The sequence below is a fragment of the Limulus polyphemus genome, unplaced genomic scaffold (genome assembly GCF_000517525.1).
Source record: "Limulus polyphemus unplaced genomic scaffold, Limulus_polyphemus-2.1.2 Scaffold1451, whole genome shotgun sequence".
Classification (NCBI taxonomy): Eukaryota; Metazoa; Arthropoda; class Merostomata; order Xiphosura; family Limulidae; genus Limulus; species Limulus polyphemus.
The window spans coordinates 212,944-226,185 of NW_013667061.1; the positions used below are offsets into that span (position 1 = coordinate 212,944).

Here is a 13,242-nt window from a genome sequence, read left to right on the forward strand (position 1 = left end):
CCCTTTTCCTCCACTAAATATTCATACACTCGGATCATAAAGATATAGGTTATACTTCACGGTGTTGGAAGACAGACCAATTTGGGGAGCCAGGACCATCTAGAAAGAGACCTACAACACTTCGTTCCCCAGCCTTGGTAGGTAAAGTGCAGTGTCTTGTAACAGGAACCTATGAATATAAAGGTAAGTGACAAAAGACATCCACGTGTCTGAGAGAACAGTACGAAACGTAATCAAGAAGGACCCCAGTCTGGAAAAGCGACACAAGTCAAGTGCACACAAGTTGCTTCCACGACAAACTAGTTCAACCGTTGAATATCTCAAGAAGCTGAAGAATGAAATCTTATTCTTGCTATTACATATGAAGATGCATTGGTCATGTCGTTGGAAGAAGCGCCTATGAATTTTTATGTGCCTGGACTGTTGAAACAGGCACTGGGAAATCGTCGTTCTTGTACACCAGATGTGTTATGGAAAGCCTGTCTGAAGGAAGCATGTGCTTTGAACACAACAGTCACACAATGAAGCTTTTTGCAATAGAAGCTACACTGCAGGAGTATTGTCAAGGTGCACGATTGTCAGACAGAGCACGATTAGACGTGGTAACATGGCATAACGACATAGTGTTAATATAATCGTGTTAATATAACCTTTGATATAAATATTTGCAAATCAACACTAACAAAATTAATTACTAATATAATATAAAAACTCCTAGCCTTTTATGGTTGTTAATTCCGGTGAAAATTTCATACTCATGCCTGATGATAGTTCTATAATTGTGACCCATTTTTTTATTTTTTTTGGAAGCAACACAATGATAAATTTTTAACCTTTTATAATGTTTTCTAACCAAACTCGTGCATATTCGTCATCATAAAATGTTTCTAATTAATGTTCTTGCTTTTCATGGAGTATTTTCTGCTTGCTCGAGACATTCTGAAATTAAAGTCATTGATATGATAAAAATGTTCCGATGTACCAAGTGTTAAAAGGTTGATCCTATTTATTTATGTTTCTAGCAAATTATTGATTATTATTATTATTTAGTTTAATAACATACAATTATTTATCTTTTATCTAGGTTTTTATGAAATATTGTTGGTTGATATTGTTTTGGTGTCTATAAAAGTTGTTAGTAAGTAGTTCTGATGACTTTAGAACATTGACAAATACTTTCAAGTTCCTGTCTACAGTAAAACAGATTGTTTTGTTTGTTTGTTTTACTGTTAAGCACAAAGCTACATGATAGACTATATGTGCTGTGCCCACCAGGGGTATCTAAACCCAGTTTTTAGCCTTATAAGCCTCAGAACTGCTGCTAAGCCACTGGGGCGCATTATATTGTTAATTGCTATTATTTGAGCACTAGTTTTGTTCGTGAAACATAATATTTATATTTTCCCTACAGCTTGTAAAGGATTATTTAACGTTTAATTTTCTCCTATAATGACAGGGTTGATCGGAATATATAAGATCGATTTGCATACGCTAATGCAATAGCAAATAGCATTTCGCTCCAGATGCATGACGCAGGGCCTCTGGCAAAGTGCGATTAGGAATGGGTTCAGAAAGAACACCCAAAGCCAATTAGGGCCAACAATTCCATCCGCAAAGCCGAGGTTGTAGTTAAAGAGAGCCTTTCGACCTAAAGAGTAAATGAAATGGAACTGGGCATATCTCTCACTAATGCCAACAAGGTAATAACAAAGAAACCGAAACTGATGAAGAATGGCATGCTTTCAGGGACACCTCGAACTCAGTGGCTGTTTTTGTAAAAAATAATAATAATAAAAGATTACAAAAGCAACTCGACTGATGAATACACCAATCCCGCTTAACCACAAAAGCAACTCGACTGAAGAATACATCAATCCCGTTTAACCACATCCCTGCCAAATACTCCATTGCAAATTCAATGAACTTTTGTGTATTTATTCAGCTTAAACTTAGTTTTGGATGTCGACAGCCGCACATAATTTAATTATAGGAAGTTTGTGAAGAGATGCGGATTGACTTTGCTTAAAGTTACAAAAGAAATTGCAGAGTCGTGGGCAGTTGTCTTAATCATGGCCATCAGATTGAGCATAATCAAGGAAGGAATAAATATTTCCAAGGGCATCACGAGTGTAACATCGTTCTTATAAAGTGTGATTGACCCTTTGCATGAATTTGTTTTTCCTTGTTTTTAACAACCTATTAAGTTTTCCAAAGAAGTGGTGTAGCATTCATTTCCGAACTACTCTAGTTGTTAGGAGCTTAGTTTAATGTAATTTCTCAACTGAAATGTCTAAGTTTTTATTATCAATATTATTTACCTTTTCAATTTATCTACTGTTTCCTGTAGTTTCTGTGAAGTAAAACTAGGTTGAAGGTGACGGAGAAGTTCAGTGACAAAAGTGTCACTAATTCCTGGACACGACTTTTCAGCTATATCAAAGGCAGCTTGGAGATCTTTAATAGCATTAGGTAATCCATTGTCCTGCGACTTATCTTGATTCTGGTGCTTTCTGTGAAGCTGAGAACAGAGAATTCTGTGAGTAATAAAGTAAAAAAGGTGTGATAACACTTAAGCCTGCAAAAAATATATGACAAGAAAAGCTCTCCAAATGAATAACCATCAATTTTCGCTGTTTATTCATTCGGAAATATATTTCCAATAGCAGTTACAATTATAATATTTTATCAGACTAGAAAACTAAAAACAAACACAAACATAATCACTTATCTATATGTCAAAAGAAATAAAACAAATCAATTTTTACATCTCATCACTTTGGTCCTACCTCATTGATCAGTGGATGAATCACTGTTGACAGACAAGATGATTCCTTGAAAGACGTTGATTTTGTTGTTGATGGTGGAGTTGTGGATACATTCTTAGCATCTTTATTTTGGCTTTGGGATTTTTTGTCTTCTTTAATTTGTTGTCCAGTTCCAGGTTCTCTATATAACATATCTTTGTTCTCAGAGTTTACAGTTATTCCCATGTCCACATTTTTTGTAAGGATAGCCCCATTCTGAATTATGTGATTGGGAGATAAATAGTTTTTTGGAAACTCTTTAGAAACCTCTTCTTTGACTTTTTGCTTGCTTATTAATTCCGGTGATTCTACGACTGTTACAGACTAGGAATGGATAATAAAGGTCAGTAATGTAATCAATTCTCAGAATAAAACACACAAAAAAACTTTAGCCAAGTTGATTAAAAGAGGTGAATAAAATGAAGTCAGAGGGCCATTTATTAATTATATGTGAAAAATATGGAGGGTTAAATGAGATTCATAGTCATATATACATTATAAGTACAAGCAATTATTGAGGTTATGGACATAACTAAAGTACAAACTGGAATTAGTTGACCGAAAATGTTATGAAACAGTCTGACAATTTTTTTTTTTACATAAATGACTATTTTTCATATTTTAATTGTAGAACTAATCTCAGCTTTAACTTGAAATTATTTAGAGATGAGGTGTGCGTGTTTGAGTATAACAATCATGTGGTATCTGCAATTAATCATGTTATTAATGCAGCAGTTTATTGCCGCTTTTATTGCTTTAACTGCCTACCTGAAAACTTGATTTTTCTGCTGCACGTTCATGAATCACATTGTTGTTGAGATTGTTGAACAAGTCTCCATTCTGATGGATTTTGGATGGTGCTTCTATCTGTTGAGAAAAACTACAAGATTCTGATCGTTTGACTGTTCCTAAATCCCACCGCCAACTCTTCCACGTATCATAACTCCTCGACTCCTCCCTTAACGAAAAATACACAAATATTGAGGAATGATTATCTATTTGTTACGTCAGCTCGAGGAGAAAATTACTCTGCAAAATGTTAAAATTTTTATATGTGATAATGTTCTGATAACATGTTGATATAAACATTTGTTGTGATAATGTTCTGATAACATGTTGATATAAACATTTGTTCTGATAACATGTTGATATAAAAATTTGTTCTGATAACATGTTGATATAAATATTTGTTCTGATAATGTTCTGATAACATGATGATATAAAATTTGTTCTGATAACATGTTCATATAAAAATTTGTTCTGATAATGTTATGATAACATGTTGATATAAACATTTGTTGTGATAATGTTCTGATAACATGTTGATATAAAAATTTGTTCTGATAATGTTCTGATAACATGATGATATAAAAATTTGTTCTGATAATGTTCTGATAACATGTTCATATAAAAATTTGTTCTGATAATGTTCTGATAACATGTTCATATAAAAATTTGTTCTGATAATGTTCTGATAACATGTTCAACAAATGTTTATATCAACATGTTATCATAACATTATTAGAACAAATGTTTATATCAACATGTTATCATAACATTATCAGAACAAATGTTTATATCAACATGTTATCATAACATTATCAGAACAAATGTTTATATCAACATGTTATCATAACATTATCAGAATAAATGTTTATATCAACATGTTATCATAGCATTATCAGAACAAATGTTTATATCAACATGTTATCATAACATTATCAGAACAAATTTTTATATCAACATGTTATCATAACATTATCAGAACATCTCGTTATCAGTTAAAAACTATAGAATTGAGAGAACATTCTAACAGCTGAAATGTCGCTCGCATTAGAATGAGGCTGGTTTTAAAGAAAGTTTACTCAAACTCGGCGACAGTTTAAGCCATCCACGCAACTAAAACAGGCACTGTTCTGGGGGCGTTTTTTTTTTTTATAACTGTACAAATAGAGTTTTGAGAGACACAAAGGGTAATTTTTCAAACCGGCCCCCTTTCTCTCACACTCTAACTGAATAATAGTTTCGTGAATGATTTACATATATCACGTTCCGTTTACCTTACGTTCTCTCAAATTAAGTTGACATCCAATCCACACATCAACGAAACTTAACATGTGGGCACTATTTACTCACTCTGTTTAAGTTGACTATAACAGTAGAGCACGTAGTTAGTGTGCTATTCAGATTATCAACTGAGAATTGGTTTGTTTGTTCCTTGATAAGAACAAACCTACACAGTGGACTGTATGTGCTGCGCCATCACGAGTATCTAAACCCAGTATTTTAGCGTTATAAGCCTTCAGACTTACCACTGAGCCAACTGGGGATTCAACTTAGGAACTAGGAAACAGGGGAAAACGTCAACAGTTCTCTACTAGATGTTAGGTAAGATAAACAACGGTTAGCCTAGGGGGGAGGGGGGGGGTAGAGAAATACTTTTTATTCAAATACAGGTAGATTTAACTTTACTTCCATTCAAATTAAGAAATCAACAACTGATTTTCGACTTTAAGTTGTAATACCGAAACCGTGCTTTTCAACTGAACAAATGATTTTGGTAATGACGAATTTTATGCACAATTGCATGTTACAATAGACCCTGAACTAAATGTTTAATTTCAATCCAAGACAACATTTTAATACTTTAGAGCATGAATGCCCAGAGTGTTTCAGCACACAGCCTTCAGAATATTACACATATTGACTAAGGTCTCACACTAAGTGAATCTATAGATACTAAGTATTGTTATTTTGTGTATTTGATACGCACCCCCCTCCTCGACATTTTCTTGCGTCCCCCAGTCTGGAAACTCCCGCTGTAGGGATACATAAAGAAAATTATTCGCAAATACGAAGAGGATTTTAGTTATTCAAGGGGAACATCTCTGTAGTGACTTACTGATCAAACAAGTTGTACGACCTATGTCTCCCAAACTTTATTATAATGAAATCAAATGTTAGTTAAATAGGTGTGATAATAAATAAAGAATTTGTGCCGAGAGTAAAAATTTCATAATTAAATACTACAAATTTTATTGATAAGAAAACTTTGACAAAGAAGGAGTTAACTAATTTTAGTTAAAACTCACTGGTCTGAAGTCTCGGAATCGCTATCATTCTGCCCTCCACCCGACATTTTCCACTCTTTGTGTCGTTCAATAAGATCCACTAGACAAGTGTTTCTTCTGGCCTTTCGTATAAATGGAGATCTCAGAAGTTCTTTTGCTGTTGGTCGCTATCATTGACAAAAGAATATAAGCTGATTTTATGATAGTTTAAACATTGTATATTAACTAGACATTTTTTATACCAAAGGTTTGTTTGTTTTGAATTTCGCGCAAAGCTACACGAGGGCTATCTGCGCTCGTCGTTCCGTTTAGATGTAAGACTAAAGGGAAGGCAGCTAGTCATCACCACCCACTGCCAACTCTTGGGCTACTCATTTACCAACGAATAGTGGGATTGACTGTCACATTAGTTAAAAGGTTGAAAGGGCAAGCATGTTTGGTGGGACGGGGATTCGGACTCGCGATCCTCAGATTACAAGTCAAGCGCCCTAACCACCTGGCCATGCAGGGCCTATTCCAAAGGTAGAAACTTTGTATTATATATTTTATATGAATATCGAATATTTTGTGTTATTTATAAATATGAATAAAACAGTTATTTGGAAACACTTAGGTTTTTCCAAAAAAAAAGTGTAATTGGCCTCGTTATAAGTAATAAATATACTATTTGTAGCGTTCATTATATATATATACACACACACATACATACAGTTTTGTGATTTTTTACAAAAGTGGCAAAATCCTTACATTTTCAGGATCCTTATTTAGACATGCCTCCACGAAATCCTTAAACTGTTTGCTGTAGTCGCCTGTGAGTTGTGGGGGGTTGTTCTTGGGAATAAGAAAAAGCACTCTCATGGGGTGGAGATCAGAGTTCGGGGGCTCTCCCTTAGCTAGTTCAATAGCTGTTATACCGAGGCTCCAGATGTCAGCCTAGCGGACAATCGAGAAATATATTTTTAATAAAGAGATACTGTTGAGTTCCTGAAGGCTAGGTCTTTTTTTCATTATATATCATATAATTACTTAAAAACGTAAAACAGTTTTCTGAAGATTTTTCTTTTAGAGCTGTTTAGTCGTTTTTGCCACATTTCTCAAAAACTATGTGTTGAAGCGCTCCCTTGTGATACACATTGTCCGCTTTATCAATCAAATGTAAAAAGCTTTCATGTGTTAAATATTCATAAAACGTATCAGTTAAAAAAACAAAACAAAAACTAGAGTTTCTACTTTATGTTGATTTATCTATCGAAAACATAGTTAGAAATGTACATCAATATTAAACAATTTATACATCTACATAGATAGATACATTGTTGTTAGTCTCCTTAGACAAACTAGTTCTGATATTGGATTGGCAGAGTTAGGCCTAAGTGCGTACGACGCTACAGGTGAACTTTCTAAAAGTTTTCTGTGATATTCTGTATGTAAAAATAGCTTTATAACCAACAAATAAAAGTTTTATAAAGTTTTTATGGATTTCAAAACACTAATTTTTTATGAATACTTATCATTAAAGGAAAATATTAATATTATATAACATTTACAATCAGTTTGAAAAACACGATAATTTTTATCATCGTTTTGGGAACAAAATAAAATAACTGATATTTTGTGAATAGTCAGCTTACTCTATACTGCATTGTATATATTCATGAATGGCAGTAACAAAAAAGTAATAACCTTGCTATCGTATGCAGATTGTTTGATAACTTCTGGAGCCATCCAGAACGGAGTTCCAACAAATGTGGTTCGTTTGATTGTATTAGTCAGCTGGCCTGCAACACCAAAGTCTGCTAACTTCACATCTCCTGCTTCAGACAATAGGATGTTGGCCGCTGATTGAGATAAAAACAAAACAAAAAACAATTAACACTGATCATTGTGAAGAGAAATAAACATCATTAATAGGATGTTCGGAAGAAAAAGCTACAATAATTTTATAAACTTATATAATACACATAATTGTAATTTTAAAATTGGAATTTTATTTATCCACCTCTGCTGAGCATAAAAATCGGGGAACAGGTATTCTTTATATAGGTGTTATACGCATTAAGGTAGCACTGAGAAAACACTTCTTATAACCTTCAAGTTGAACACAAAACAAAAGTATGATATCGCAATCTCTGAAAGTAAACTTTCAGCCATATATATATATATATCATTGCATCACTAATGCGGCAGGGATAAAGAAATACATAACATAAACTGTTTTAACACCATAAGTTTACTTAGAAATGACAAAAAACATGTGAAAATCGATATACGTGCTCTTTGTGAGCATCCTCATACCTTGAATTAAAACCTTAGCAAATATTCTGTAACGTTAACGAGCTATGGGGCAATTAATTTCAACTAATGCCTTCGTTAGTGTTAATTAGACTCATAATAAGACAACTGGCAAAGATTTTTGAAAAAAAAATAGCCATGGAAGAGTGTAATATCAACTAAATTTCATGCTGATATTGGCTTTAATTAATGGTGAAGTTATCATGCTAATAAATTGGTACCCCAGCGAAAACTATTTTGAGAAAATAGCCGTTAAGACAAAAATGGGTTATTTATGTAGAAAAGATGTTCAACTTTCGATTTAAGTTAAATTTGAAAAAAAAATGTGACTTTTGAAATATTGGGGGCGCTCTTTAAGGGTCAGTGCTACCTTAAGCCAAAGCGGTGTGGTGAGTATCCAATATCAATGAAATCTTTCTGTCTGTCTGTGGACGTATCTACTCTTAAACGAGTTGACCAATCAAGACCAATCTTGGCATGCTAACTTAGTAATCCAAGAGTAAACCAAACTCATATTAAACTTTCCCAGTTATTGAAAAATGAAAATATTTTGCAGAATAACATTGATATCGCTACTGCAGTAGCTATTGTAAATAGTTGAGTTTGAACAAATCCCACACCACAACAAAATTCTCCAAGTCAAAGATTAATAATAAAATCTTCAGCATTTCGGCTTGTTTCCTATAATAACCGAAATATACAGTAATAAAAGATCCATATACAATGTTTTGGTCGTTGTGTGCGACCTTAGAGGGTCACGTTCAATCCAGACCTCGTCCTCCCTCCTTGTCTATTGTTAAGAAACTGTCGAAATTACATGAAGTTATTCAAGAAATCAAAGCTTGAACACTAATGTAGAACACTGAGTAGAAACACTAATTTTACTTCCCTCTTCAGAGCCATGTCCATAAATAGACTGTCTATAGTATTTACTATTTCTCTTTATTTGGTTGTATACAGAATATGGAACTGTTTGTGACTGTATACGACCAAATGAAGAGAAATATTTAATATGGAACTGTTTGTGACTGTATACGACCAAATGAAGAGAAATATTTATTATGGAACTGGGAACTGTTTGTGACTGTATACGACCAAATGAAGAGAAATATTCAATATGGAACTGTTTGTGACTGTATACGACCAAATGAAGAGAAATATTCAATATTAAATATTTCTCTTCATTTGGTCGTATACAGTCACAAACAGTTCCATATTGAATATTTCTCTTCATTTGGTCGTATACAGTCACAAACAGTTTCATATTAAATATTTCTTTTAATTTGGTCGTATACAGTCACAAACAGTTCCATAATAAATATTTCTCTTCATTTGGTCGTATACAGTCACAAACAGTTTCATATTAAATATTTCTTTTAATTTGGTCGTATACAGTCACAAACAGTTCCATGTTGAATATTTCTCTTCATTTGGTCGTATACAGTCACAAACAGTTCCATATTGAATATTTCTCTTCATTTGGTCGTATACAGTCACAAATAGTTCCATTTTAAATATTTCTCTTCATTTGGTCGTATACAGTCACAAACAGTTCCATATTGAATATTTCTCTTCATTAGCAAAAAGTCACTTTTGTTTCACTTGAAATAATCATCAGTCGCGTATTTCACATATAAAAACCCTTTTAACTACACAAGTGATACTTAATTCTAAGCGATATGTTAAGGTCTAATGCAGTTGGACTTTTTCTTATAGTAAACATTGATTGGGGAGAGATACTTAGGATTATCATTATCATGTATGATATAACGATCTATTGTGGTTAGTGAGTCGTTTTTATGTATATTTTTAATCAAAGTATTGGAACGAGCAATCTTCAAGTCTGTCTTTGATTGGTTTAATGTTTATGTTTTTATGCATAAAATTAGTATTTGCTGATCTTGGTATTCTGTTGTACATTATCGGTCTAATGTATTGTTTGTAAATTTTTTATTATATTTTCTGGTGTGGCTTCTGTATTTGTACCTGTTAATCTCTTAACGAAGTTTGCTCGTTGTCACACCTTATTTTTGATTTGGGTAATATGTTTATTCCACGTTAATTTTGAACGTTAAGTTATACCAAGATATTCTGCCGATGTGACGACATTTAGAAGAACTACGTTCAAGTATATTTCAGGAGGATTTCTTAGTGTTTTGATCGATTTTGAAAATATAACAAGGTTCATTTTAGAAACATTTATTTTTATCCTGTGTTTTAAAAAGTATTCAACGATTTGATTCAGAACAGGCTGTAAATTTGTAGCTGCAATCGAAGGAGTCACAGAGTTCTTCCATATCACCACATCGTCTGCAAATTGTTATGTTTAACTAAAATTTGGATCATTTAACGGCATATCACTTACACATATTTTGAAAAAGCTAGAGCTAACTACCCCTCCCTGTGGAACACCCGCCTCGGGAGTGAAATACTCTGAATAGGTGCCCTCTACGCTTACCGAACACCTGCCTCGAGAGTAAAATACTTTGAGCAGGTGCCCTCTACGCTTACCAAACACCTGCCTCGAGAGTAAAATACTTTGAGCAGGTGCCCTCTACGCTTACCAAACACCTGCCTCGAGAGTAAAATACTTTGAGCAGGTGCCCTCCACATTTACTCTATATTTTATATTTAGTAAGGAGTTAGACTACCAGCTAGTAATACCCGTTGGTAATTCTAATAGTTTCAATTTATATCTTAGACCGTTATGCCATACAGTGTCAAATGCTTTCTCTATATCAAGAAAGCAGGCGACAGTGCATTTCTTATGATTAGAAATATCTATTAAGGTTTCAGTTAACCTAAATAAATGATCTGTTGTTTGCCGAAGTTTTCTTAAACCATTTTGAACTTCATGTAATTTTGATGAGATCTCTAGAAAAGTGGAGATCCTATTGCTAATAATTCTTTCTAAATTTTTACCTTTAAAACTAATCAGACTAATTGGTCAGTATCTTCCTGGTTTATTCGTTGGTTTATCTTCCTTTAGAAACATAATAACATTTGCTTGCTTCCAAGAGGCTGGGATGTAAAAAGAGTTAAGGAATAAATTCAATAACGGTGTTAAATGGTCAAAAAATTTCTAAGTGCCCTTTTTAAAGAGAATGGCTTGTATTACATCCTCACTTAAAGTTTTATTTTTGGTTTGTTTTATTGATGCAATTCCTCCTATTTTGCCCCCAGTAGCACAGCCGTATGTATGCGGACTTACAACGCTAGAGTCCGGGTTTCGATACCCCTGGTGGGCAGAGCACAGATAGCCCATTGTGTAACTTTGTGTTTAATTACAAACAAACATTCTATTTTTGTTATTGTCTGTCTTATTTTACTTGCATAATCATTGTTGTTGCTTGAATTTTGTGGATTTGTGGTAGTTATTGGGAAATATGGTGTGTATGTGTTTATTTTGTTCAATATACTCATTTACTGTATTAAAATAATGTGTGTCCTATGTCTGGTTCAGTATTTGTTTTAAATTGTTCGTTAAACACATCGGCTTTTTTGTTCGTTTGTATATGCTATTTTATTTTCGGATATGATTTACTATTGTTTTGATTGTTTGTAAATTGTTTTAGGTGTGACCAAAACTTCTTCAGTTCTGTGTGATCGTTTAGTTTTGAACGGAGTTTGTCTCAAGTATCTTGTTTTAATTGTTCTATTTCGTTTCTTACTTTGTTTCTTAGAGTCTTAATTTTGATGTATGGGTCTCTTGTATTCATAAATTGTCTTCTCAGTTGGCGACGTTCTTTTATCATGTTTATAATTTGTGTATGAGGTTGCCATCTGTTTTGAGCTATATATTGTTCTTGTTTGGGTATTGTATGTTCTGCAGCTTCAGTAATTGTTTGACAATAATAATAATCAATATCAGATGATTTTTGCTGCTATATTTATTGTTGATTCTGGTAATAATTGATCTAGGGAGTTTGCTTTGTTATAATTAACATTTGGTTTTCTTATAGGTTTATTATAATGGGGTTCGAGATCGAAGGCACTTGATATTAGTAAGTGATTACTATCTTCAAAAAGAAAGACTATTATGGACTGAGAGTTCACTTTTCACCGGATCTGTCGGGCTTTCACCAAGGGCATAGCTGAGTATGCTATTTGCCTTTCAAAAAATTAGTCAACTTACACATCTTCTTAATTTATTATTTTTCAAAGTAAAATTTGATATATCTGTTGTTAATATAAACTTATACAAACTTGAAACTTTCCGCTATATTACATTCTTACTTTTATACTTTCCAATAGATGGCGCTACAAAAGATTATTTCCCTTTAATTAAATATTAGAAAGAACTATTTTTTCAAAATTCATACAAGTTTTTATCGGTTGTACATTGTAAAACTTTTGTTTATTTTATACACAACATTTCATCAGGTTTATCTGGCAACATCAGGTGAGATACAATAACTGAGGCTAACATAATTTAATTTCAATATGTTGTTAATACTAAAAGAAAATCAATCCTACTACTGGTAGCTGGTAACTTTCAACAGTCGTAATTCGAAAGGTTAAACAGCCTTAAACACTTTTAACTAAACAGGAAATTACACCTTAAAAATTAAAATTTAAACATTAGGACCAAAAATAAAAAATAGCCTGAATTAAACTCAGATAATCTTTATATTTTGTTGCGTTTTACTCTATAGTTGTTTAGGAGAGCGTTTTTTTACCTTGTATTGTTGAGGAGAGTGTTTTTTTACCTGTATTGTTGAGGAGAGTGTTTTTTTACCATGTAGTTGTTTAGGAGAGTGTTTTTTTATCTTGTTGTTGTTGGGGAGAGTGTTTTTTTTATCCTGTATTTGTTGAGGAAACTGTTTTTTTAACATGTAGTTGTTTAAGAGAGTGTTTTTTTTATCTTGTAGTTGTTGAGGAGAGTGTGCTTCTTACCCTGTAGTTGTTGAGGAGAGTGTGTTTTCCTCTGAACCAAAGAAGATAGTTTATCGTATAAAAATTTGATCGAAACTTTTGACAAAATTTCTTTCACTACAAATAGTTAATGATAACATTAGCAACTATGATTAAGATTAGAAATACTAATTTTGAACATTTCTGTAAACAGCTGTTTA

The 13,242-nt window shown here is 33.0% G+C and overlaps 1 protein-coding gene across 3 annotated transcripts in view; it reads right to left on the minus strand.

Moving 5' to 3' along the window:
* The window catches only part of LOC106463642 (serine/threonine-protein kinase 25-like), a 55,906-nt gene that overhangs the window by 2,614 nt on the left and 40,050 nt on the right, over positions 1 to 13,242 (minus strand). For all 3 annotated transcript variants that reach the window (XM_022391185.1, XM_022391187.1, XM_013923693.2), the window contains exons 4-9: positions 7,559 to 7,713; positions 6,623 to 6,808; positions 5,897 to 6,042; positions 3,573 to 3,762; positions 2,787 to 3,128; positions 2,319 to 2,518 (exon numbers count right to left, since the gene is read on the minus strand). In XM_022391185.1, the coding sequence (XP_022246893.1) occupies positions 2,319 to 2,518; positions 2,787 to 3,128; positions 3,573 to 3,762; positions 5,897 to 6,042; positions 6,623 to 6,808; positions 7,559 to 7,713 (1,219 nt within the window). The remainder of the gene's footprint in view (positions 1 to 2,318; positions 2,519 to 2,786; positions 3,129 to 3,572; positions 3,763 to 5,896; positions 6,043 to 6,622; positions 6,809 to 7,558; positions 7,714 to 13,242) is intronic.